Raw genomic sequence first — 27,941 nt, forward strand, 5'->3', positions numbered from 1 at the left:
GATACCATTTCATTAACAATAAGTGCTTTAGGCGTAAGGGTTGAGAAGTCCAAACTTTAGAGGTAGACTTCGATTACTTATTTATAATAAAAATATAATATAAAGGCTGTACCCATAAAGTAATGTTATACAGTATGTGAACAACATTCTTTTGTTTGTTTAAGACAGGGGTCTCCAAATCCAGTTCTGGAGGGCCAGTGACCAGCACAGTTTTGGTGTAATTCACCAACACCTAAACACACCAATTGAACCTAGTAATTAACAGATTACTTAACAGCTGTGTTTGAGAAGAAGAATCACCAAATTGTGTTGGATACTGGCCCTCCTGGACTGGATTTAAAGAGCTCTGGTTTAAGATAACAGCAATACCCTGTCTTTTTAACATAATAGACTTATTTTCCAAGTTTCTGTAAAATGGAATTTTGCAAAATCAAAAATCCTTCAACGATTCTGTCCCTCATGCTTTTTCAGGCTGGCTGTTTACAGTAGCCTAAACAAGGTTTACTATATCTATGCACCATTTTCACCCCAAAAATAGAAGATACGATAAAAGTTAACTTTGACCCGTTATTGCAGAAAGTTCATATTGATGTACAGTCTTCACTGGGTCTATCTCTCTGGGTAGAGGTTAATGTTATTAAGATGAATTCTGTTTATAGGATAAATTACCTGCTTCACTGTCCCCACCTGCAATCTCCCCTAAATATTTCAAGAGGTTCGATGACATATGGGAGGAATTTCCCTGGAATGGATAAAGTGTCTAAGAATGCACTTGAGAAAACTGCAGTAACCAGGCGATAGTGGAGGTTTGGGGCTCCCAAATCATCTTTTTTTTATTAGGCATTAAGCTTAAGGCACTTGGCACATTGGTCATTGTCACCACACAGAGCTCCCTCAAGGTTCAGGATAGAGAGCCCAGTCTCAGCCCCTGCTGTCTGCCCACTAATTTATCTACATATATTAAAACTTACCCGATTATTCCCATCACCATCAAACCACATGTAAGAAACTTGCAGAACTGATTAATTTTAAACCTTACTTAAATGCAGTCTTCAGTATTTTGGTAAATCCAAAGTATTTCCAAGCAGTCTTTTATTTCTAAGAGTGGGAAAAGGTAACCTTATGTTACAGGATTTATATTGTGGAAATGTACTGAAACCGTTTGACTTAATACAACAATATGACGTCTTAAGACTTCGGTTTTGTAGATATCTCCAAATATGATATGTGACACAAAAGTTCAGTCATGTTCAGAGCCTCCAAGGTCAGAGGAAGAGTTAAGGAAAATTCTTGATGTCTGTGGTAGAGGACATCAAGAAAGCGTCTAAGTAGTACACAATATTGTGGGAATAAGGTATGGGAAATAATTTAGGCATAAAACTTGATTAGCAGGTATATGATGAAATTTGTATTAAGAATAAGACTTACACCGTTTTAAATCTTATATCATTACTGGACCCCCAAGTGGACTTTGTTTAAAAGATACTGCATTTTGTTGGAAAAAATGATAGGTTGAGGGTAAACTAGTACATTAATTCTAGTCCCAAATTTTTACAGGTCTGATTAAAAAAAAAATTAAAAGTAAAAATTTAGCTGTTTATTACAATGTTAAGAGTTTTAGAAAGTACACATTATAAAAGTTTATAAGATCAGTTGATTTTACAATTCTGGGGAATTTTTTTTTTTACAGTTGTTCTACTGTGAGTATCATTGGGTTCATTTTTTATTCTGTCCCAACCTATACAGTACATGCTTGAAATGAGTTATGGGGGGATTTTTGCTCCTCCAAAACCTTTGAAGGATTGGACCCAGATAGCAATTATGATCGGTTGATAAATTCTCTGAAACTGGAAAACACCAAATAAGTCTCTATTCAGCGACTGGGTGACAGCTGAAGCAAGTTATGGCATTTAAGACCACGATGTACAGGATTGGTGACAGGATAGAAAAATACTATCAGGTACATTTCTTACATAAGCACATAAGTGAAAAGACAAGGTAAAAACATACTGAAGATGGAGGTGAAGTTTTGCTATTCACAACAATATATTTTGCTTTTTGCTTTATCTATTTTTTTGTAACCCTTTTCCCCTTTGTTTCTCTTTTCTTTTACTGTATATCTAAAAAAAAGACATATCTAAGACTTATGACAGACCCTTCTGTATTTCTGTGGTAGGTGGGAGGGTTAGGGGAGCATCTTGGAGGAATAGCTTGTTTTTGTTCTTAAATGGGTGAGACAATGAGAATGTAGAGATGCACTGACAGCACCCCAACGCTCAGTTCACCTGCCCTTGTTTTAAAAGCAGTGTTTGCTTAGTATTTCTGATGCCTGTCACCCTAAATGTTGATGCTGTTGTGGTAAATGGCATGCCCCCTAGCTGTGTGATGCTTAAAAGCACTCACTGAATACTTAGCTGAATTTGCGAGCTCTGTGTGAATGATAAAATGCAGGAAGAGTGTAATATTGAGAGGGTCTTATCGATAGCATGATATTGCCTGTATAGCATGATTTCTGTGTAAAAAATTATATTCCAGATAAAATTGTGCTTTATTATTTGTGTATTAATTGATGGATATTTATGCATACAATGTTATTAAAAAGGTTATAAAATTATATTTTAAAAAGGTAAACATTTAAGTGTTATATTATTACAGTGTTAAGAGCTTTAAATAGTACACTTTATTTAAGTTCTAGTTTTATGTGTACAAGATTAGTTGAACGTGCAGTACTGCTTCAAGGCAGCATGAGATGTGGTACACCCTGGATGGACTGACGCCCCATCCAGGGTGTACCCGGTGTGTTTCCTGAGATAAGCTCCAGGCCTCCTGCAACCCTGTCAGGATAAGTGATATAGAGAATGAGTTACTGAAAGAGTACTGATTCAACCCTTAGACAAGTCTGTTTGAGAGCCACTAAAGAAAGACAGCTAAGCCTGGATGAGGAACAACAACAGTAACTAAAATATTCTTAGAACTTAATGCGATTATTTGTGTGTTTCAGAAAGCACTTATGGTGTAAACTGACATTTGCGCCAGATTCCATGCCCCATTACAAACCTCTCACAACTAAACCATGAACCCAACCAAAATGGAAACATGCTCCTGTGACTTCTTTTGGTAACACCGGATTGGTTGTTTTTGCTTATTCGATAGGGTTTCCTATTTGGTTTGAACTGCTTTCACCATGCCAAAACATATCTTTCATTTCAAGTCATCATCTTGTATTTTAACTCCTTAAGAGTTGAGTAGCACACTTGGTTTCCCAATACATATTTATTTTAATCTTGCACAATTTTTTTTACACAATCTTTAGGTACATTCATGTACAATAATATGTGAATAATACAAAAATGTAACTGTACTTGGAAGTGTTCATTGTTTCAAAATATTAAATTAAGCAAGTTATAAAATCCATAACAAATAATTATGTACCTAATATGAATTATTACAATGTATATATCTATATAAAACTTAATCACATGCTTTAAAAACAGTGTCTTTGTTTTTTTTTACTTAAAAACACGCTTCTCTCTTCTTTGCGGTCAATTATTCTGGCACTGTGAAAATTCCTTACACTTTCTGTATGTGAAACAAAAGCATTGAAAAAAATTATGTGAAAGTTATTCAAGGCCTGATAATACATGAATTAATCAGAAACACTTGTACAAAATACCCACTCTATCAAATCAGCCAATCTTGTGTCAGCTATGCATAAAATCATGCAAATACAGACCAGCAGCTTCGGGAAATATTTACAACAAATCATCAGAATTGCATGATTGTTGGTTAGTGTTTCTTAGCAACAGGTTCTAACAGGGTTATAACATGGTGCATTATTATGGCATTAATAGATGGGTAAATTATAGAACACGGTCAACAATACTCACATAGGCTGTTGCGATTGATTGGTATTTAAGGGCACAAAGTAGGCTAAGAAAGCATTCCCTACACATCTACAGTATCTGCCTCAGCACAGAGCAAGATTCATCGGACATGGCTATGCTTTGCACTGTCCACGTTTGGTAAGTGTCCTCTGCAGCCTCAGATTCCTATTCTCGGTTGACAGAAGTGGAACCTGACACGATCCTCTGCTGTTGTAGCACATCTAGCTCAAGGTTTGATGTGTTGTGCAATCTGAGATGCTTTTCTGCTTACCGATATTATATAGAGTTGTTATCTGAGTTACTGTAAACAGTGCTTCATCAGCTCAAACCATTCTCCACTGAACTCTCTCATCAACCAGGTGTTTCTGCAGTTAGATCAGATCAGGAGACATAAAAAATACTCCAAACATTCCAATCTGGCACTCAGATATTACATTGTCCCCCATTCTTATGGTTGATATGAACATAACCTGAAGCTTCCGGTGTGCATCTGCCTGATTTGTAAATTTGCTGAATTTAAGTCTTTTTAAAAATAATCCCACAAACTCCATGTATTATTCCATATACCCCTTGTTAAGAAGCACTTAAAAATACCAAATTTGTATCGATATTCTTTTAGTTTTTAATGGGTAGTCAAGTTGTATTAGCTACATAACATTTGTGCTGTTTCTTTACCTCTGTATGTTGAGTCAAACTCTTTCCTCGAAATGGTCGAAAGGCTCTGATGTACCTGTCGAACTCTCCGCCACATGCTGCGTGTAAAATGAACAAAATGTTAAATTCTTCCAGCAACTTTATGACGTTGCACTGAAATAAAATATAAATAAACTGGCTTTTTGTGCAACCTGCTGCTGGAGCTCACACTCTGCTGGATTCTCCCCACTGGAAGACGTTTTTTTTCGTCTTCTTGCTTGATCCTTGTGAATGCTGAAATGTTGCTCTTCTGAGGAATACACAAATGCTGTAAAACACTGTAAAAACTATTAAACGAACATATTAGGAATGGTTCCTCAGACTCACCATGGTGGGTCATTCTGTGGTTTCGATAGCGATATTTCTGAATAAACCCGATATTACACTCGCTACACCAGTAAGGCCTCTCACCTAGAAAAGCAAAATTATACTGGCACTAAACAACACCAATTTGTTATAAATTTGTATTATTTTTTATTTTATTATTATGTTTTAAAATTTTAAATAATATTTTTGTGGAAATATCTAATTGCTCATAAAGACCTGTATGAGTGTACTCATGTCTGCGTAGGTGGTATGGACTGCAGAAGGTGGCGCTGCAGTGCTGACAGATGTGCAGTTGTGTGTTGTGAGCTAAACCCTCCTCGTCATCTGAAGGATTTTCGATTACCGTTGACTTTGCATGTAAACAGACACAAATTCTAAATGACTTGTATGCAAAAAGTTACGTTTATTAATATGAGGACTTTATAAAAAACTGCTTGACTGAAACCTAATTTATATAAATCCTGCATATAAATGTAGTTCACATCATTTTTCTGTAACAACAAAAAAAAGTATTGAGAGTAAAAAGCGGGGAGATATTACATGGGTTAAAGCAAGCCCTATCTCATGCATGTGACCCCACACTATACAGCATGTAAAAACCAGATGTTCAAAATAAGCACAGAGCACAATATTAGGCTTAAAGGCTTAAAATCTAAAACAACCCACATTTAACAGTTATTAAGATCTCTCATCTCAGACAATTTAAGATTTGTAGTAATTGGGGAAAAATATACCCTAGTTAATCTTTTTATTTTTATTTATCAGGATCTACAGTTGTGGCCAAAAGTTTTGAGAATTACACAAATATTAGTTTGCTGCTAAACTGCTTTTAAATCTTTGTTTCAGTTGTTTCTGTGATTTACTGAAATATAATTACAAGCACTTCATATGTTTCAAAGGCTTTTATCGACAATTACATGACATTTATGCAAAGAGTCAGTATTTGCAGTGTTGGCCCTTCTTTTTCAGGACCTCTGCAATTCGACTGGGCTCTTAATCAACTTCTGGGCCAAATCCTGACTGATAGCAACCCATTCTTTCATAATCACTTCTTGGAGTTTGTCAGAATTAGTGGGTTTTTGTTTGTCCACCCGCCTCTTGAGGATTGACCACAAGTTCTCAATGGGATTAAAATCTGGGGAGTTTCCAGGCCATGGACCCAAAATTTCAACGTTTTGGTCCCCGAGCCACTTAGTTATCACTTCTGCTTTATAGCACGGTGATTTCAAGCATCACCCTTTTTTAACATGTCAAGTCTGCCATTCTAACCCAATCAGTCTGACATAATGATCTCCAGCCTTGTGCTCGTCACCATTCTCACCTGAGTTAACAAGACGATTACTGAAATGATCTCAGCAGGTCCTTTAATGACAGCAATGAAATGCAGTGGAAAGGTTTTTTGGGGATTAAGTTAATTTTCATGGCAAAGAAGGACTATGCAATTCATCTGATCACTCTTCATAACATTCTGAAGTATATGCAAATTGCTGTTATAAAAACTTAAGCAGCAACTTTTCCAATTTCAATATTTATGTAATTCTCAAAACTTTTGGCCATGACTGTACATAACGATTGTGTGGACTTGACAAACTCCTATAAACAAAGAAATAACCAGAAGAACAACAACAAAACACAGATTTCAACATGTAGTCATTTCCCCCAAAAAAGTTAACCAAAAACAAACTTGAAGTAAAAAATATTCTATAGGACTTTTTTTTAGTCTTTTAGTTTATTGATGGCTCTCTTAAGATCCCCCTCAGCATCCTAATGGGGTTGACATCGCCATTCTACCCCCCTGATGATTTTCTTCTTCAGCTATTGAGATGTTGATTTGCTTTGTGTTCTTGGGATCATTGTCCTGTTGCATGAGTTCATCTCACATTTACATTTAGACATTTGGCAGATGCCCTTATCAAGAATGACTTACAAAAGTTCTTTGAAGTTTCCATCATTGGATAGATCCTTACACTGGTAAGGTTTCCCAGGAAACCCCCAAGGGCATGAGGCGGGGGTACACCCTGGACAAGGTGCCATTTCATCGCAGGGCACACACACACTCGTTCATACATTAAGGGCAATTTTGGAAACGCCATGTCTTTGGACTGTGGGAGGAAACACAACAAGGACAGGGAGAACATGCAAACTCTCCATGCACACAGACCCGAGGTGGGAATCAAAACTTGTTCTAAGTTTTGCGGTTTGCTCAAATGCAACTATAACTCATGCTGTCAATTTCTTTATGGAGTAAAGAGCAGTGTTCTAGCCACCCTTCAACAGAAGCTATACTTGTTCATGACAGTGATAAAAAGAAAAAATTAACAAACATGCTTACAGAGGCCTGTAGATAGGTTGTAGCACATGTTTTATGTATTTATTTTTCCATTAAATGGCATGATGTACAGACTACTAAGTGCTCTAGAACACCAAATTTCTATATGCTTTTTTTAATGGTAGTGACACTTGTTGGTGATGAACTAACCTTGCACATTTCATTAGTAACACCTAGTTGATTACTTTCTTTTTTCTAATTACTTTCTTGGGAGAAAATAATGACTACATATTGAAATATGTTTTTTTTTAATTGTCACATGGAGTTACAGTGGGGCAAAAAAGTATTTAGTCAGCCACTAATTGTGCAAGTTCCCACACTTAAAAAGATGAGAGGCCTGTAATTTTTATCATAGGTATACCTCAACTATGAGAGACAAAAAAAGAAAAAAAACCCAGAAAATCACTTTGTAGGACTTTTAAAGAATTTATTCGCAAATTATGGTGGAAAATAAGTTTTTGATCAATAAAAAAAATTTATCTTTATACTTTTTTTTTATATACCCTTTGTTGGCAGTGACTAAAGTCAAACGTTTTCTGCAAGTCTTCACAAGGTTTACCTACTGTTGCTAGTATTTTGCCCCATTCCTCCATGCAGATCTCCTCTAGAGCAGTGATGTTCTGGGGCTGTCCCTGGGCAACACTGACTTTCAACTCCCTCCAAAGATTTTCTATGGGGTTGAGATCTGGAGACCGACTAGGCCACTCCAGGACCTTGAAATGCCTCTTACAAAGCCACTCCTTCGTTGCCCGGGCGGTGTGTTTGGGATCATTGTCATGCTAAAAGACCCAGCCACGTTTTATCTTCAATGCCCTTGCTGATGGAAGGAGGTTTTCACTCAAAATCTCACGATACATGACCCTATTCATCCTTTCCTTTACACGGATCAGTCGTTACTGGTCCCTTTGTGGAAAAACAGCACCAAAGCATGATGTTTGCACCCCCATGCTTCACTATGGTGTTCTTTGGATGCAACTCAGCATTCTTTCTCCTCTACACACGAAGTTCTATTTTGGTTTCATCTGACCATATAACATTCTGCCAATCCTGTTCTAGAATGCTCTCTATTAAACTTCAGACGGGCCTGGACATGTAATGGCTTAAGCAGGGGGACACGTCTGGCACTGCAGGATTTGAGTCCCTGGAGGCGCAGTGTGTTACTGATGGTAGCCTTTGTTACTTTGGTCCCAGCTCTCTGCAGGTCATTTACTAGGTCTCCCCGTTTGGTTCTGGAATTTTTGCTCACAGTTCTTGTATCATTTTGACCCGCGGGGTGAGATCTTGCGTGGAGCCCCAGATCGAGGGAGATTATCAGTGGTCTTGTATGTCTTCCATTTTCTACTAAATGCTCCCACAGTTGATTTCTTCACACCAAGCTGCTTACCTATTGCAGATTCAGTCTTCCCAGCCTGGTGCAGGTCTACAATTCTGTTTCTGGTGTCCTTTGACAGCTCTTTGGTCTTGGCCATAGTGGAGTTTCGAGTCTGACTGTTCGAGGTTGTGGACAGGTGTCTTTTATACTGATGAGTTCAAACAGATGCCATTAATACAGGTAACGAGTTGAGGACAGAGGAGTCTCTTAAAGAAGTTGTTACAGGCCTGTGAGAGGCAGAAATCTTGCTTGTTTGTAGGTGACCAAATACTTATTTATCACTATAATTTGAAAATAACATACAAATATGTGATAAAAATCATACAATGTGATTTTCTGGATTTTTTTTTCTTATTTTGTCTCTCATAGTTGGGGAATACTTTTGATGAAAATTACAGGCCTCTCTCATCTTTTTAAGTGGGAGAACCTGCATGTTGTGGACATATTGTACAACTTTTCCTGCTCTGCATACAGCGCACAAAGTACCATGTAAGCAATCAAGGTCACATTCAACAACGCTCGTTCAAGTTCATCTGAGACATGTATGAAGCTTATAGGTTTAGGTTTAGTTCATTTATAAAGCACATTTGTAACAGCCGCGAGACTGACCAAAGTGCTGTACCTCCACATCAACACATCATAAAAAGGCTAAAAGTACACGATACACACAAAAACTACATACTAGGCACAGTAGAGCCTAGTGGGCCAGGGAAAACAGATGGGTTTTTAAAAGGGATTTAATGGTCAAACTAGGAGCCATTCGGATATCAAATGGCAAGTCATTCCAAAGACGAGGCAGAAGCTTTAGAGTCTCAGCAGAACGTTAAAATGCATTTTTGCATGGAACAGGGGTTGTGGAATTTGACCCTGATTAATTTCATTGTACTTGCTTGTAGTGTACAGAGCAGGAAATTTAGAACTACAAAGACCTATACTACTGTATTTACAGTATATTCACCTCAAAGTTAGACTCTGACTATCCCTTTAATCTCATGAAGGTAAAAGATTACATTTTACTTGATGTCTTACTTGAGTTTCAACATGAGAGCTCCTCCTCCTATTCTCTACCGTGTATCCGTGTTCAGCGTCAGTTTTCTTGTCTTCACCGCTGCTCGTTTCAGTCTGATTATATAGAGGGGCGCTGCAGGGTGTTATTTTATGCATGTGGTCATTTCGGAGCAAGCTGGCATCTAGAGTAGGATTACTTTCTGATTCAAGATCAGCAAGTAGATGTTCACCGGCCCAGCCCGAATCTTCACAAGGAGAAGAACCTGTAGACTCTGTATTAGTGTAAAGCTGTGCTGGAATGTTACCTGTGTCTGATACATCTGTGCTAACTGATTCAGGACTAGGATTTTTATGTTTGGCTCTACATAACCTATCCGAGTTAGGCGAACTTACTTGATTAGCTGTTAGTAGTTCTTGACTTAAAGGGGTACCTGTCCGAGAAGGGATGGTACCGGACACGGGTTTAGCTTCATGACTACATGGATATTTATGCTTGCATATCTTTACATGGTTAGCGATGCTCTTACTGCTATATAACCCAAGACAATAAATGCACTGCACATAGTCTGTATTAGATCCAGCTGTGGTATGCCACTTAGATGACACAGAGGTTCTACTCATACCCACGTCTTTGTGCAAAAGGTTTCCTTTGCTCTGTAGGAGATCCAGCAACTGTTTCCTTTCCTTTGACTTCTTGTCATAACTAAGAGCCTTGGCCACCTCTGGTTCTTTAGCATGTGTCGATAAAAGATGCTGTTTCATTCGGAGGGATGGTTTCCTACAATATAAGCAATAATGTTTCTTCCTTAGCTTTAATCTGGATTTTCCTTTCCTGGTTTTTACACTCCAGACATCAGATATAGGTGAACCTGTCTCCAGATCAGGAATCGGCTGCAAGGGAAAGTTGTACTAGTTACTTAATACAAGCTTTAAGTTTAAACAGTATCAGTATGTTTTAACAGAAACATTAAAACCATTCTGTGATATACTGTAGTTCAACTGGAGAATATATGCAACAAGTTCAGCCTCAACTGAAACTGAGAGAAATTATTATATTATAATTCTTAAATACATTCCATGGGATTGAGGTCTCAGGTTTTATTTTATAAATAAGCTTGGACTACATACATATTTATCTGGAGGCTCGTAGTCAGGATGAGCAGGATATAGAGGGTCAGGTTGCTCTATTTTAATGCGAGTGCTTTCTTCCTTCAGCTCTGGATTTTGGCACCAGCTCTCACAACTCTGCGGTTCGCGCTGTAGGTTCGACGTATCATCCTGCTTTTCAAAGGACACACCTGTGAGGGATTGAAAAGCCTACATCAGGGGAACTCCACTGTAGACCTGAAGCACGGGAGTCCAGCACAGTTTGTTGATTTCCCTGCTGAAACAAAGAAACGATCAACTCCGGTCAAGTTAAAACACCAGATCCAGCTTTTCTGCTTAACATCAAGCTTTGGATAAGGTGGATCATGTTACTGGGAAACCGAATCTCAGAACCCCAAATTGAACCCACCTATTAAACGTGGTCATTGGCTGGATCAGATTTCTTAGAACAGGGAAATCATCAAACTATGCTGGACTCCATACATACAGGACCAGATACTGTATGCACAGTGCACACCTATATTGATGAGAAAGTACACCAGTCAATAAACAGCTTATAATAATAAATATGACTTTAAAAGCATGTAAATTTTTTCCATTATTTAATATTTCCAAATATAAATATTTCTATACACAACAGGTACGGTTATATAATAAGTCAATATCAAAGGAGTGATTTTGTAATGATTATTAGCACTGTTTTATTGGATCCCAAAGAGCACAAAAAAAGAAAGCTAGTGTGCTAGGGTGTACAATCACTTGTCCCACACATCAAGTAGGGCTCTTGATCAGGGTTTGAAGACTGATTAAAGATTCAGCTTGTTATAACAGCTAGTTAGATGAAATAACCCTAACGGTACTGAGGCAATTTGGAACGACGATGTTGGAAGATGACAACATTATCAGATGTGTTTTCTTGCTCAAAGTGCTTCTGTGACTGTTTTTAAGCTCTCTTCTCAGTACTTATGGCAGTCAGATGATTAAGATCAACACATCAAATTAAAAAAGCAATGAATGAAATGAATCAAGACAACAATCAATTACAACTGAGACAGACTAGCAACATGTCCCCTCTTTGGCTGGCATCCTGTAGGTTGCATTACTGCTACAGTATCTACAGATCGTCCTTTAATTTAAAACCAACTTTCCAGTCTAGTCTTTTCATCCAGTGTTTTCCAATTCTAAAAGACTTTTTACATTGCCTTTGACTCTAAATAGCTCTTGGAGCTGTGACATCATGTCTAACCTCTCCTGCATAGATTTTCTGCAATGAGAACAATAGAGTAATAGAGTGTGTGGCAGCGCTGGGTAAAAGCAGACAAAGAGTGTAAAACCGAGCAAGACAAGGCAAGACCAGGGAGGGAAGCATTAGCATTGTAAAAAAAATCTTGAAAAAGCCAAGTGTGTTACCACGTCTGCATGGACAGCAGTTAGAACAAGGAGCAAACGTAAAATTCTGTGTGAAACTGGGGAAATCTATCACAGAGATCCTTCCAGAGATGTTTGACTTGATTTGGCAAGTTTACTGCAATGCTGCAATTAGTCATTTAAGGTGTTTTGAGTGGGACACCTGCTTTAAGAGTGGAAGAACATGGCCTCTGAGTGGCGCAGTGGTTAATTGCTCACCCTATCATCCGGGGATTGCGAGTTCGATTCCTAGGTTATGCTGTAACGCCTCGCAGCCGGAGGTCTAGAGAGATCTGATTGGTCGAGCTCTCTCAGAGGGAAGCGATGAGAGGTACTTACTGCTCTCACATTACTCACAGCTCTCTTCAGGGGCATTTGTGAGCTCACGCAACCGGAAGGAGCGGATAGCGCCTAGCGTCCTCCTAGTGTGTTACACCGCCCCCAACAGTGTGTGACCGAGCGCAGTTCGGAAAAATGCGGTTGGCTGGCGTCTCGTTGTTTGGAGGAGACGTGTGATAGTCTTCGGCCCTCCTGACTGAGTGATAGTAGTAGCCTTGATGTGGAAGCCGCCTAGTGACGGGAAAGAATTGACCATGACTAAATTAGGGAGAATAGAAAAAGAGTGGAATAACATCCCTTCGAAGCCAACAAGAGCGAAAAAGTCGAAACCATTCGCCAGCTTCTGCATTATGATTGACGGAGAACAATTGACTACATTGCTGCCACTGTCTGTGTGTCATACAAAACAATCCAGGCAATCCTCACATGTGAGGTACAGTAGGAACGAACAGAGAAAGCCACAGGATCTCTGGTACGTGTAAAACTGGATTAAGGTTGCTGTGTCCAATTCTTAGTCTGTTAATTAATACTTTCTCTTTTTGTCCCTCCCATCCCCAATCACATCTACTTTGTTGTTTTGCATTAAATGCAAATGTGGTTATTCACTGTCCCTTCTTTAGTTCATTATCCATTAATTACTACTTCTGTTGCCATTGTTGTTTTGCATTTCTCCACACTTAATCTTCTCCCACTGATTCTGATCATTTGATATTGACTTCAACACATAATCACATATTTCTAAACAAAGTCTGTAACGTAAATCCAGTCACACAGGCTACTACATCAAATCACATTGTTTCATATCACAGCACAACCAAATAGGGTTGCCAAACATAGGATTTTTACCTTAAGCATAAAAATGATATTACTTGAACTGTTGAGGTTTGCACCATAAAGCATATGTACGCTCAAGGCCACGTCTGTAAGTAGTATCCTCACAAACGCAATAAAATTAGACTCATTATTTTGTAGCTATTTATCCTTACAATATCCTTATGCGCATGCGCACAAATGACGCTTTGTCGCACATTTTCGACGAAAAAATACTAAAAAAATATTCACAAGGCTGCTATTTTGGAGTGCGTTCCAATGGAGCACTCATAACGAGTTTCTACGCAAAATGCGTAACGCTACGCAGGACTGGTCCAGTCCAGTCTTTTAAATATCTTTATTATAATAAATATAATACTCCGCACTCGAAGCACCAAACGAATAATGTGGGTGTGTCATACAGTTTGGGTACCTTTGGGGGAAACACACACACACACACACACACACACACAAAGGCTGAAGGGCCATCACTTGCAAAACCATAAATATTTGTATATTAGCTTTCGTTACGTCATAACGCATTAACACGCGCAGTGACAGTTAAATAACGAACGTTAAACAAGCTTTAAAACACTGCGTCTGTAGAGACCCGTGAACGTGCTATATAGTAACCCTAAGTAGTACACTCTGATAAATATCTCAGGGTCTGTAAACAATTCAGACATTTCAGCATGTATGGGCCTGCTAAGTATTAAAATCCTGCCTAATATCAATACGGGCAGTTTACCTCCGCGACCACATTAGGACTGTTTTCTGCATTTCAGTCTAAGATTTTTAATCATACCCGCGTTTATTTCTGTAAAACTCCATCCCGTGAGCTTTAACATTTCCTTCAGATAGTCGTTCTCTTTGCGGACCCGAGCCGTTTCCTCCTCGTAGTCCTGCATCATCCTGCTCACGGTGTCGAGAATCTCATTCACCGCCGCCGACAGTCTCTCACTCAGAAACACGTTTAACTCGTCCAATTTAGTCATTTTACGGGTTTTCTTCACGTGAAGCTGGGAGAAACACGTCCATCCGCTCCTCTACTACGCTCTCTTGCAGTGACGTTAATCCACGCTAAAGGCTGAATCCCAAACCGCTCTGTCTTCAGCTTTACGGCTCACTTCGAAGCGTGCACGAGACATTCATTCATTCCCTTTGTAGTGTCGATATGTAGGAAACACTAAGCTATTTGATAGTTATTCCAGATACTCTGCTGCCACCTACTGGACACGGTGGGTTCAGGCAGCTTTTCTTGAAAGACTTGTGACTGCAGTCGCTGAATAGTTCAGCTTTTGTACCTGACTGAACCTCTAATAATGAATATTAACTTAAATGCATCTTCTGTTATATTAAACTTCCAGCCTTCTAACACACAGTAGGACTGTAAAACAATCCCTGCTATCTGTTATCACCAAAAAGAAAATAGGTTCCCTGTTGGTTCCTCTCAAGGTTTTTTCCTATTGACATCTCAGGGAGTTTTTCTCGATTTTAATAGATCTTTAGTCACAGATAAAGCCTTCACTAGTCCTGTGTTTATGGCACATGTTAGCAATAAAACTTAAACCACTGACATATGAAGTGAATAACATTTATTGTTGCAATACAGGGGCACCTCTCAAGCGGTGAAATATCTTTGGCAGCAAGTAAACAGGAAGTTTAAAGTGTTGGAAGAAGTGACAAATGGGCAAGGAACTGAGTGATTTTGACAAGCAAGAAATGTGAGACGGCTAGATCAGAGCATCTCCAAAACAGCAGGTCTTGTGGGATGATCCCGGTGTGCAGTGGTCAGGACCGAACAAAAGTAGTCCATGGAAAGACAACTGGTGAACCGGTGACAGAGTGATGGATGCACAAGGCTCACTTTATTTGAGCAAATGCTAGGCTCCTTTGCAACAAAATGCACAAAAGTAGGTGTTGCCTATAATAGAAAAATGTCAGAGCAAACAGTGAATCTTTTGGCTGCTCCCATCGAGGGGTTGCCACAGGGGACCATCTGTTCTGCACCTCACTAATCACTGTGTTAAAACACCGGCTGCAATTCTCCCATTTTATTCGGGCTTTGTACCGGCACTGCATCCAGTGGCTGGGGTTTGGGCATTGGGTGGAAATTGAACCTGGGCCTTCCACATGTTAGGCAAGAAACCTTCAACTGAGCAATCAATGCCTCAAACATGGATTTGCAGATTGATGCATATAGGGGTGCGTGGCTGCAAGGTGCGTTGACCTAGGCAAAGTGCTCATGCCAACCACTCCACTTCCCAAAGGACCTTCACTGGGCACATGAGCTTTGGGACCGGACCATTGAGCAATGGAAGAAAGCATCTTGGCTCGATGAAACGTGCTTACTTTTACATCAAGCGGATGATGATTGTTGCTTAAAGGGGGAACACAAGACACCAGTATGCACTATGAGAAGAAGGCAGAAGCAGTGTGATGCTGTGTGTGATGCTTTTCTGGAAACCCATAGGGACCCTGTGACCCTGGCCACATCTGACATTTTATAGCCAACTCCATAACTCCAATTAACTCCAAAGAACCAATATAATGTGCAATTTTAATTGTATGAAACATGCACTATTTAGTCAAATTGTGTCAGCTTGTTTATAAATGTGCCATTCCTGCCCAAATATCAAGATCTTTCCCCATAGCATTTCTGAACCGATCGACCCCATCTAGTGCAACTCCGTTGCATCTACGGCAGTGGTTTAAAAACCTGAGGTCCGTTCTTCATACGTCGCTAACTCAGTTAGCTGTATTTGATTGTTGTGGATTTGTCCTGATCTTGGATTGTTTCCTCGGGAGGTTTATTTCATGTAAACAGAATTTAGGCTGCGCTCCTGGCAGGTTATGATTGGTTGAAATGGCGAGGTCACATCTGATTGGTTAAAGAGCACAACTGACGTGGACTGACTCATGGGGAAAAAAGTATCTTGCATATGCCCCCTTCCATGGATTGCGCCCTCCTCCATAATCGCTATCAAATATTAGATTAGAACATAAACTCATAGGTTTATTATTATTATCAAATACGATTATGTGTGTGTGTGGGGGGGGGGGGGGGGGGGGGGGTAATCCATGGCACGGGGGCATTTTAGCGCATAACACGTGTTACAAAAAAAATTGAGCTCCATTTTTGAAATTTAGTCAACCAATTAAAGGGGTTGTGATCAGTGTTTCTACTGTCGATGCATATCGCCTTTTAAGCCAACGCACGAACGCGCAATAATCCTAGACAACTCAATCCAGATATACTAATCATCAACAACAGGTGTGCTCAAAGAACCAACTTATCCGGATAGTAATTAGCACGATGATCTCATCTTAGATGTGTTAATTTATCTTGGATTTGTCAAGCGACATACGAAGAACGGACCCCTGGTCCTTGAGGACACCTTGCCTTGCACATAATAAACAATAATAAACTTAAGTGGGTGTACTAGATTAGAGAAAACACTAAAATGTGCAGGAAAGGGGGCCTACAGGGCCAGGGTTTGGAAGCACTAATCAAGGGTACTTGATGGTTTTGTGAGTCTGCTGGTGCCTCTTGAGGTCCTCCAGATAGGAAGAAGCATCTAGATCACATGGGGCAATGGAGTATACTCTCACTTGAGCATAAAGAGATGCTGTTTGCAATCTACACTCTTTGTCTTTCTACAATCTATGTATAGACTCTCTATATTAAAAATTTTAGTGGATCAACAAATCATGTGCATCTCTAACCCTTAGAGGGCTTCCAGCATGGTCATTTATACACCCTGCTTTCTTCCTCTTACACCTTCTTTCTGTTGTATTTTGTCAGCCTTGCTAAGGGAACCACTCAAGAAATGATGTGTGCTGACATTCATATCACACACCCTTTCTTATTTGTATCAAATGGTTTCGAGTGATTGACACATGGAACGTCTGATTAAAAAAATGAACTGTCTGTATTGAAAAAGTACACAATCTACAAAACCAGATGTAGTATTTTCATTGTTTCCTTGGTTCATATTTACAGTGTACACTGGTAACATCGGTGATAAAGTTTCATGTATGGTACATGCTGTAAGCAGCTACAGTAATACACAATGTTCTCAAAATCCTGTAAATAGAAATGTGTTGCTTTCTAACTTATAAGCAACAGGTCAAAAAAAGTACTGATACAGACAAAAGTTTTCAGACATAAAAGCAATGGAGGCAACAACTGTTCAGTAAACACTAGGCCAACTAGTAGGCGAAATTAAATAATAAAAAATAATAATAAAAAAAAAAAACCTCTCCCAACTGTCTTCTATTTCTGTTTACTTAATTCTCTGCTGTGGCACTGTAAACTGTTTATTTAATTATGAATTAATCATAATTAAATGAACAGTTTTTGTTCATTTGTACTTGCAAAATGACATTTCTTATTTCCTGTTTGTCAAATGCACAAGAAAAGAACAGGAATGATTCCGGAACTGCAAAACTCAATCACATTCACCCGCTGTCCTGTTAACTTTTGTGACACTTAAAATTATGCACAGCAACAAGCACCTTGATGAGAAAGTGAAATGAACATTTTCCCGTCAGTGTTTTGTAATGATCAAAATATTAGCTTAAGCAATGTTAAAAAAACGGGAAAATAATACGTTTCCATTTATAAAAGAAACTACTTTACACAATACACAATATGTAGTAAGATAACGTTCCTAATCTCATACCATTCTATGCTGCAAATGCTTCTTGAGGCACCATTTCTGAGATAAAGTGTATGATAGCTCTCTGGAGTTCGGTAAATTAATCAGCGTAGAACTTGCTGAAACTTCCTGTGTCTGAAACAGAAGAAGTTAGACTGCGTTTTAATGTGATAACAATAAAAATGATCAAAGACATTAGAAACCTGGGGGTGACTGAAAGAATTATATACTGTACCAGTGATCTGAAATGCCTCATACAGATATGTCCAATTTCTTGATATAACCTTATCTTACAGCTAGCACTATGTACAGTATAACATTATAGCTGCACACTGGATATTGTTTTCTTCTAAATACCACCTCATTCAGTAAAAAAAGTTTGCACCTATCCAGTACTTTAGGTGTTTTTGTGAACATAAGTAGGTTTAAGAGCCTATACAAGTAAAGTGTGTGTGTATATTTTTCTTACCCCTTTCTGTCATTACAGGTGTTTCATCAGCGTTGCTGGAAAGCTCAGAAGTAGCCGTAGTGCTGTGGTCCAATTGCTGCATGCAAAACATTACTTTAAAGTGATAGAAATGGTACATTTTCCCAGCATATTGCAATAATTAATACATTAATGAAATAATTAGGTGAAACCTGTAGATGGAGTTTGTTCTCCACTGGGTTCTCTTCACGTTTTGTGTGCCTTCTTGATGGATCCTTAAATTCGCTTGACTGTGTCTCTCCTGAAGAACAAAACAAACCCTGTGAAACCCCGTAAAACTAGTTCATGAACGTATCAGGACCTTGGACTCACCATGGCGCCTCATTCTGTGATTTCGATAGCGATATTTCTGAATGAAGCCTACATTACACTCGCTGCACCAGTAAGGCCTTTCATCTACAAAAGCAAAACAAAACTGGTACTAAGCACACATTATAAATTAACAACGGCATGTTTTAAGGGGAATAAATATTTAAATTCCGGTAACTGACCTGTGTGAGTGTATTCATGTCTGCGAAGGTGATAGGGACTGCAAAAGGTAGCACCGCAATGCTGACAAATGTGCTGGTTTGAGCTCTGTGATACACTCTGTGCTTCATCCGAAGGGTTGTCCTTTATCTTTATTGGCTTTGTATGGAAACAGACACAAATTACAGGTAAGCTCAATGTAGTCCTAACAACCGCCCTTGGTCCTGTTTCTATTTTTATTTTTTATTTTTTCACATCATAAAAAAATCCAGTTGTTTCCCAACCAGTGATATACTAAGTAGTATACTTTGTCTAGTGTAAGAAAAAAGCCCGGTTTGACTAAACACCCCTTGTAGAAACAAATTTATAATATTGGGTTACAATTAATATTACTGAAGTAAATTAATACATTTAATGAGACGAGGCTGTGGCATGACACTTAAAATGTGCACACAGGTGCCTTATGAGCTGAAACTCTGTAAAGACTAATTATATAACCAGTTGTTACTACTGCTGATTTCTTTCACTGTGAGTACACACTCCACACACTTTTAAGATTTCAAGTAAAAAGTTAAAACATAGTTTACCCGAGCTCGAATACGAGAGCTCCTCCTCCTACATGTATTCCCTAGCACATGTTCTTTCCGGCCGCTTTGATCAGCGACAGCCGTCTTGTCCTCGCTCTTGATGGTTTCACTCTGATCATTGGCTGAAAAACTGCAGGTAGTGCTTTCGGGCTCATGATCGATTCCGACCAAGCTAGTGTCTGGAGTCAGATCAGTTTGCGATTCAAGATCAGCAAGCATTTTTTCACCAACCAACCCCATTTCTTCTGTGTCTGAAACATCAGTGCTAACAGATTCAACATTTGTTTTTTCCCATTTGGAAGTACATCTATTCGAATGAGCAGATCTTGCTTGATTAGCTGGTAGAAGCTCTTCACTTGAAGGAATACACATATCCACATCTTTGTGCAAAAGGTTTCCCTTGGTCTGAAGCAGATCCAGCAGCTGTTTCCTTTCCTTCGACTTCTTGTCATAACTAAGAGCCTTGGCCACCTCTGGTTCTTTAGCATGTGCCGATAGAAGATGCCGTTTCATTTGGAGGGATGATTTCCTACAATATAAGCAGTAATGTCTTTTCTTCAGCTTTAATTTGGATTTTCCTTTCCTGGTTTTTAAACTCTTCCAGACATCAGCTATTTGTAAACCGCACTTCATCTCAGGAGCTTGGGAAGAAACCGGTGATGAATTTTTTCCTTCGGGTGATGTCTGCTATGGGGAAATGTATAAGGTTTAGTTGAAATAGCAGGAAAAGAAGATCTGCAGTCTCCAACAATTTCGGGTACACATGAACAGGTAAGTTTTATTTACATTAATGTCTGCAGAGATTCAGCAGTTTTTCAGTTAAGACTGAAAAACAGCTATTTATTTTAGTGCTCTAAAATAAAATGCATTTAAAAAAACTTAAATTAAAAGTGGTCATAATTTAGTACTCTCTCTTTAAATTCTATGTATTTTTGTCATAGCGAGTCTTAGTTTTTAGCAAGAGCTTCATCTCAGACCCTACAGGCATTAATGGGCATGTTAGATGTTAAAGTGTTTGACAAAACAATTAAAAGAAGACTGAACAAGTACAGTTTGTTTGGACGGGCTGCCAGGAGAAATACTTTTCTGTCTAAAAAAAAAACCTGGAAGCATGACTGAGGTTCACAAAATTGTATCTGAACACACCAGAAGGCTTCTGGAACAATGTCCTATGGACAGATGAGACCAAAGTGGAGTTCTATGTTTGGGGAAACCAAACTGTACTTCAGCAGAAACACCTGATACCCACTGTCAAGCATAGGGATAAAAGGGTGATGATATGGGATTGGTTTTGCAGCCATAGATAAAGTCATACAGGAAAACCGATAAAGTCATAAAGGAAACAATTACTTCACGTTATCGCTGCTGAAGGTGGATCTACAAACTATTGAATCTTTTTGGCTTAATTTTTAAATAAATAACGGTATAATAAAAAAAGTTATATGTTATATTGTATACTAAGACCTGCTATGATCAGATAAATTTTATTATGGTTTATACAAAAACACATAGAATGAAATGAGAGGTACTGACTTTCGAACATGACCATATCATATATTCATTATAAGTAAAGTGAAACATTTCAACATTATAGCTCATGAAAATCATAAAATCCCACCTGTCAAAATATTTGAATATTTCATTTCCAGATTTAGTTAATTGCTATTCATACAGTATAAAGTAATAAGTAATCTAGTTCAGTACTCGAACAGGTAAGAGTGTGGGGGCAGGGGGGATTGGGGGGGTGGTGCACAAGCAAAAGGCATGACTGTGGCCTTAAGAAGATTGTCAAGGATAAGGAGTCAAGCTGATTCAAGAACTTTACAAATGGTGCACTGAGACTGGAGTGAATCCGGAGTGACCACACACAGACATCTTCAGGACTACAACTGTTGCACTCCAAGTATCAAGCCATTTCTGAACCAGAAACAATGTCAGAAGTGTCTTACATAAGCTAAGATGAAAAAGTGGAATGCTGCACATTGGTTTAAAGTCCCCTTTTTTATTTAGATGAAGGTAAATTTTGTATTTCATTTGGAATGCAAGGTCCAAAAGTCCAGAGGTGGTGTGGAGAGGCACAGAATCGTAGTTTCAGTCACAGTTGGTATTGATTTGGGGTGCCATGCCATCTGCTAATGTCGGGCCTGTCTTTTATTAATTCCACAGTGAATGCAGCTGTCTCTACCAGAAGATTTTAGAGCATGTCATGCTTTTGTCGCTGACAAGCGTTATGGCAATACCAACTTCCTTTTCCAACAGGACCTGCCCACAGTGCCAAAACTTCCACTAAACTGGTTTGACCATGATATTACTGTGCTTGATTGGCCTGTACCACATAAAGCATCTGCATGGTAAAGTCAAAAGGAAGATGAGCAACACCTGACCCAATAAAACAGACAAGCTGAAGGCTGCTATTAAAGCAATCTGTTCGACAATGCCTTAGCTAAATGAGCCCTAATAAATTAACATAATTCTTTGGACTTTTTGCACTGTAAATTTGTCTTGACCGAACTTTGGAAATACTCCAATATTTCCAAAATTTTTCTTCCTATGTGCTATTTAAGTGCTATCAGATTTAGACAGTATAATTTCAAAATATTCTTTTCTGACTGTGTGAAACTATACAAAAAATGCTCAAAAGAGCGATTCAATCGTCAATGGTCATTCTGGGCTAAACTGGCTTTTTGATTTTCATGAGCCGTTAGCCACAACCATCAGAATTAAAACAAAAAAGGCCTTAAATACATGTAATGAATCTCTATAATATAACCCTAGTTTTACATTTTAAATTAAATTACAGAAGACACATTTTTATTTATTGAGATGCACGGTATGCACATAATTTTGCTTCCAAGGTGCTATTTTTGAGCTATCAGATTTAGACAGTATAATTGCATAACATCAAAATATTTTTTTCCTGACTGTATAAAACTATTTTTAAAAAATGCTCAAAATAGCAATTCAAATGGTCATTCGGGGCAAAATAAACTTTATGGCCCTTTTTAGAAATTAAGACGAGTCTCCTGAACGTGTACAAGCAAAAGAGCGTGAGAAAAATACAGTACCATGAAAAAGTCTCAAGACACCACTCATTTTGACATAGATTAAAAGTATGTAGATTAAATTAGAGAAATAGGATCAAATTTTATACAGGAACTGGCTACAAAGTGCCTAACGATACAATTTAAAAACTGGTAACAACCTAAGCAGCAACCTCATTTCTCCTCTCGTTAGTTCAAACTTAGCATTCACCTTCACCCGTATAATTATTACTGGCCAGATCATCTGTCATCATTTGCAACTGTTTGTCACTGGTTTATGCCTTAATTTTTTATTTATTTTTTTTAAAGCGTGAATGATTCATAGGTCACTGTGTGGCTTAACAAACAAAACCATTCCTGTTCCTCAAGACTACATTAAACAATACATGAAACTCTGGTTCTTTAGTATGAAGAAATCAGGGGTGGCTCCAGACTTCTGCACAGTACTATACATTCCTTTCCTTTTGTTCTCCTATTTCAGGATTATTCAAGGTTGTTTTTTCTTATTTAAAAAAAAAGAGAGATATTTTTTCCCTATTGTGATAAAATATATGAGCAAATCCCCTCCCCAGTTTGTTGCACAACTCTGTTCTCTGTGGAACATAGCTCAACTGTAGGGCATTTACATAAGACACTCAGATGGAATATTTAGACATGAATTAAAATAACGCGGGTTTAAGGCATGATAAAATGCATCTTCTGAGGGGTATTTCAGCAGAAGCATTGACACATGCACACTTTGGGAGATCTTTGACCTTTGATTGGCCTTTAATATTATAAACAAATGATGATGCAGCTGCTGCATACCCTTAAAACAAAGTCTACCCCTAAATTGTATCGAATAAATACAGTCTGTAGAGAAAATAACTGATTCAATCCCAATTAATTCATTATCAGCCTGTAAGGTGTCATTTTAACTGATAATTGAGCTTTAAAGTCAACAACAGTGTGGGTTAAAAGCATGTTAAAAAAACTAACAGTTAAACAAGGTTGTGTAACAATAAAAGCATATGATCCGGAGAGATCGGTCACTGTGCATCAGTTTTAGTAATGGCAAAGGCTCTACATAAAAAAGTGCTTTCATTTGACCAGCATGCTTTAATAAGTTATTCTTGGCTTGCAATAGACTAGTGTTTCCCAAATTTTGTTCTTTGAAGCCCTCTGCTTGCATTCAAGAAATGTTGCACCCCCTTCCAGCCAACAAACCAACCCACCCCATCCTAGCCAAGCTTATGTACACAAACAACAAAAATCTATATTTTTAAATAGTTTTCTATGCAGAAATTTAATACATTTAATATTTAAAATGTTTCTTATTTAGCATGTTTAACATAGCCTCAGAGCAGACAAAGGCTTGTGCACGCCCTATGATTTTTGGTACCCTTCTGAGGAGGGCATGGATGCCAGGTTGGGAACCATATCAATAGACTACCATGTGTGGCTTCTGCATGCTTGGATTAAAAGCCTGCACCAGCCCTTCTTGGATAAGATTTTATACCCCTGTTCAGATTTATGTGTTCTGCAGATTAGGACCTCTGGTGCTCAAACAGGGTAATTGCATTAGATATGTAATTGATAAAATGCTGATTTCAAAGGTATAAACTGCACATTTTACCAATGCAAATCATAACATTTTTGCTTTGACACGATGACACGATGCATCTTTACACCCCTAACTGCCACACTTCACTTCATGTTTTAAGATTCTTTTTGTATCATCATGAACAAAGACCAATTGTGCATTAGAACCCCCTAGCCATTGAAAGTCTATGAAAGCTTTTTCCACTCTTACATTATCGAGTACCTTTGGATTACCCCAAAAACCCTGGCACGGTACCACCCATACGAAATCCCTTAAAATAATACAACGGAGTACACGATTAAACCTTATTTATTCAAGATACATAATAAACAATGAACACACTAAGTGTACCTGTAAGGGGTCACTTTGTCGTCTTCTCTTTGTGTCCCTGCTTCGACTCTCCCCTCTCCTCTTTAATGCTGTTTTGTAATTTAAGTCAAGAGGTTTCATTTTGCTGTTTTGACCAGTAGTACATTTACCACCCTCTTCTGTATCATCTCTGACATGACCTTCACATTCAAACTGCTTTTCTGCTGCACTGGATCTTTCTGCATCGGTTGTAACGAACTCATTTGCAGTTAGATAACAGCTTGACTCTATGTCAGGGGCTCTATGTTCACCATTTCCAAAAACTTGACTGAAGACATTTTCTGTTTCTGGATTAGCACTTTCCTGTGCATCACTGGTCAAAACGTTTGCAACTAGACATTTCGTTGACTCTAAATGAGGATTACTTTTGGCAGTCCCCTCTGATACAAGCTCTGGCATCACTGAGGCAGTCTGCTCTGGTTCTGAATTAAAGCTAAGACTTTGCTCAAAGTCCACACTTATACTTGTTGATGTGTTAGTCCAGTCTGATTTAAGATTAGTTGATGGTTGTGAATTACTGCTGCCAGTATGTATAGGGCTCAATGATTCTTGAGGAGCAACATGTTTTTTTCTGCAATCTAATGTAGAAGAACTCTGGCAATCTTGATTAGTCTTTAGTTGTAGATTGTGGCTCCCAATGTCTGGACTGCAAGTTTTCAAATTAAAAATCTCCAAATCTTTTTCTACAATGGCTTTTGTTCTAATAAGGGGAAATGTAAAATTTTGATTTTCAACAAGAACTTCCTGTACTGTGCTGGGGCAAGACTCCTGCCCTGGAGTGTCAGTATACTCTATTGCGCTGTCAAAAGATTCTATAGTGAGTGGTCCAGAAGATTCAAGATTCATCATTGCCGAGCTGTTCCCAGTGAATAAAATGGACCCTTGATCAGGGATCGGGTTTACCTCAGCACTGAGAGTGCCTGAAACAGCAGAAAGTGAATATAAATAGTGTGTAGTGTGGTATTGAGCTTTAGGTGAAGGAAGATTCTCAGACTCTGGAATGACTTGTTGGACAGAACCGTGGAAGGTATCTTTGACAAGATTCCCAGATTCTGGATTGGAGGTTTTCTGCACTAAACTTTGCCTTGATCTTGGGCTAATGTTGGGAAGATCTGTACTGCTCCCAGGTTCAGGCAGAACAGACACTTTTAATTGTTTCTGCTTACATATTAGAGCATGTTTCCAAAACTGCTTTCTTTGATAATATCCCTGGCAAAAAATACAATGGACGAGGTCGTCGTCTTTTTTGTTCCTAGGAGTGTAATCGTTTTTCAGTTTTTTGTTACTGCAAAGAAGGATCAAACGCCTCTTCCTTTCTTCTAAAGTATTGCTAAAATGCAAAGCTTCCATAACTTTAGGTTCCTTCGGGTGATCATGCATGAGATGCAGTTCGATTTTTTCACAAGCTTTCCCACAATAACAACAGTGCAGAGTTCTTGTACCTTTCTTTGATTTTCTGTCAACAGTCTTTAAGTCTGCTCTGGAACGTCGACTAGTTGCACTGTGTGTGTCTGGGCAACATCCTGATAACCTTTCTGTACTGACATTAATCAGTGTCGAGTCGCTTTTTCCTGAGATTTCAGAGTTGTCTGTTGAATCCACACTACCTACTTCTGATGTCTTCAGAAAGGGAAGGTTTAAAAGAATACAACAACAACAAAAAAAAAATGTATGGATCAATATTCTTTCTAATTAAATATATACAAGGCTCAAGATATATTACTTAAAAGAGTTATGACAAATTAAGCCCAGGTCACTGTTACAATTGTCATCCTATATGACCACATATTGAACAATGACAACTATTTTAAAATTTTGCTAGTTTTTGTAGCACTCTTTCCTTTGTCAGAGTCGCATACCTGAACTTGGACAACTGGTTGTTTAAGCTTAATTTCATTATTCTTGACCCTCTTCTTTACTGTCTTGTAGGCGTTTGACTTCTGGTGGGTCCCCGCAGACAAAGAGTGCACCTTCACGTGCTGTGTTAAGGAGGCCTCACTGGCAAACGTTAAACCACATGCCAAACATGTGAACCACTTCTTCTGCCCTGAGGAACTTGGTTCATCTGTTTGTTGCACAGAAGTAGCTGCCATGTCATCTTGGTTAACCAGGGTCCCATCAAGGGCAGTTTGTTCACCGGTCTTTCCTAACATAAACGTTATATCGGAGTCAGAGTCACTAGGTTTATAAGAGGAGCTAGGGACGGATCCGGCATCACCCATCCCTTCATGTACTGGTGGAGATATTTTCAAGGTTTGCTTTCTTTTCTTTTCATCTGGGTTAATGGACACATTTGCCCATTCATCATCATCACTAACATCCGAGAGGACCATATATCCCGACTCGGTATGAGATACTTGGCATATGGTACTTGATTCAGTGGGGACAATTTCTGGAACTGTTTTCAGTGCTAGGTCAGTGGAATGGGGTGGAATATTTTTAGCTTTCACAATATCAAGAAACCTTGAATTCCCTTGAGTAGGAACTTGGCCTCCTGACTGTTGAGATTCTAGATCAGTTTCCAGATGTTCTGGGTCATGTTGCACCTTGTGCTGCTTTACATCAAACAAAGAACACTCTTTGCTTTCTACGTGACTCTCCTTTTGGCACATTTCAGACTTCCTGTGTTTTGGAGAGTCAGAGGACTGCTGGTCCTGTATACTGACAAGCAACTTTTCAGAGCAGTTGTTATTTTCATGATATTTATAAACTGAACCTATTTTAACCCCAAGATCTGGAGGATGATCTGTCTCAGCTAATGTGTTTTGGCTGGCACAAGGTTCCGAGTTTTCAAGTAACTTTTGAGGAAGATGACTCTTCACCTCCCCGCCTGTAGCAGCATAATTCATTTCTAACCCAAGCATCTCAATGTCACTATTTTCCACAACTACTGCTTTACAGTCACCCTTTTCAGATGATGCAGAGTGGCTGGACTCAGCTACAACTGGATCTAGAACAATTCTAGGCTGCAAACTGAAATTACTGTCTGATTTTGAATCGGTTCTTGTAACAGTTGTGCTGTGGATGGTAGCAGCAGCAGATGACTGCAGAGGAAGGAGGCTGAATTTTCTGCCAGTGCAAACTGATTGAGGCGGAACGGTTTCCATAGGCTCTGTAGTGCTTGCATGGTCTTGCGACACGGCAGAAGTCTGACTCCTAGTCACTTCGTTTTCTCCATCCTTCCCCTTTGCATCATTGCCTTCTACTGCAGGCTGCAGGGAGGAAAGTCGGCAATTAGTAATTCTCAATGAGAGGAGACTATTAGCCACATACCACCTTAGAATAGGACTAAAGTGGTATTTAGTTTATTATGTGTAATAAAAAAAAAAAAAAGAAAAAAAAGACAAGGAAAGAACAAAGTGTCATATCAAGGTACATGTGCAGGAAAAAACAGTCCTTTATTGAGAACGTATATTTGCAAAATGTTTGCGTTATGACCCAAGATCCAAGAGTGACAATTTTATTTTAGC

The 27,941-nt window shown here is 38.7% G+C and overlaps 2 protein-coding genes across 11 annotated transcripts in view; both read right to left on the reverse strand.

Annotated features, from left to right (window-relative positions):
- Positions 1–2,726: 2,726 nt before the first annotated feature.
- On the reverse strand, positions 2,727–14,407 carry LOC128545093 (zinc finger protein 354A). 5 transcript variants are annotated; one of them, XR_008365835.1, is made up of 9 exons: positions 14,082–14,406; positions 10,742–10,911; positions 9,635–10,504; positions 5,121–5,253; positions 4,905–4,988; positions 4,730–4,827; positions 4,560–4,636; positions 4,156–4,249; positions 3,269–3,579 (listed from the first exon to the last, which is right to left on the reverse strand). XR_008365835.1 is itself a non-coding variant. In XM_053515452.1 (8 exons), the coding sequence occupies exons 1-7, from the start codon at positions 14,269–14,271 to the stop codon at positions 4,574–4,576; spliced, it is 1,608 nt and encodes a 535-aa protein (XP_053371427.1). In that variant the 5' UTR covers positions 14,272–14,406; the 3' UTR covers positions 2,727–2,834; positions 4,560–4,573. The 5 variants fall into 5 exon arrangements, 4 of the variants coding, with proteins under 4 accessions (XP_053371427.1, XP_053371428.1, XP_053371425.1 ...); XM_053515452.1 differs by lacking the exons at positions 3,269–3,579; positions 4,156–4,249 and adding an exon at positions 2,727–2,834; XM_053515453.1 differs by having other exon boundaries at positions 3,269–4,249; positions 4,730–4,824; positions 14,082–14,407.
- Positions 10,858–27,941, reverse strand: part of zgc:66474 (uncharacterized protein LOC327500 homolog) — a 35,346-nt gene continuing 18,262 nt past the window's right edge. The window contains exons 9-18 of one of the 6 annotated variants that reach the window (XR_008365833.1): positions 26,331–27,683; positions 24,454–26,091; positions 19,480–20,163; positions 18,916–19,051; positions 18,737–18,820; positions 18,577–18,665; positions 18,407–18,482; positions 17,962–18,072; positions 11,130–11,237; positions 10,858–10,994 (exon numbers count right to left, since the gene is read on the reverse strand). Coding sequence is in view for 1 of the 6 variants with exons in the window: in XM_053515449.1 (XP_053371424.1) it covers positions 18,038–18,072; positions 18,407–18,482; positions 18,577–18,665; positions 18,737–18,820; positions 18,916–19,051; positions 19,480–20,166; positions 24,454–26,091; positions 26,331–27,683 (4,098 nt within the window). In the remaining 5 variants the exon portion in view is untranslated. Of the gene's footprint in view, positions 10,998–11,129; positions 11,238–17,236; positions 18,073–18,406; positions 18,483–18,576; positions 18,666–18,736; positions 18,821–18,915; positions 19,052–19,479; positions 20,167–24,453; positions 26,092–26,330; positions 27,684–27,941 lie in introns of those variants that run through there. The other 5 variants (XR_008365830.1, XR_008365831.1, XR_008365834.1 and 2 more) reach the window with 5 other exon arrangements.

The sequence above is a fragment of the Clarias gariepinus genome, chromosome 16, assembly GCF_024256425.1.
Source record: "Clarias gariepinus isolate MV-2021 ecotype Netherlands chromosome 16, CGAR_prim_01v2, whole genome shotgun sequence".
NCBI classification, from domain to species: domain Eukaryota; kingdom Metazoa; phylum Chordata; class Actinopteri; order Siluriformes; family Clariidae; genus Clarias; species Clarias gariepinus.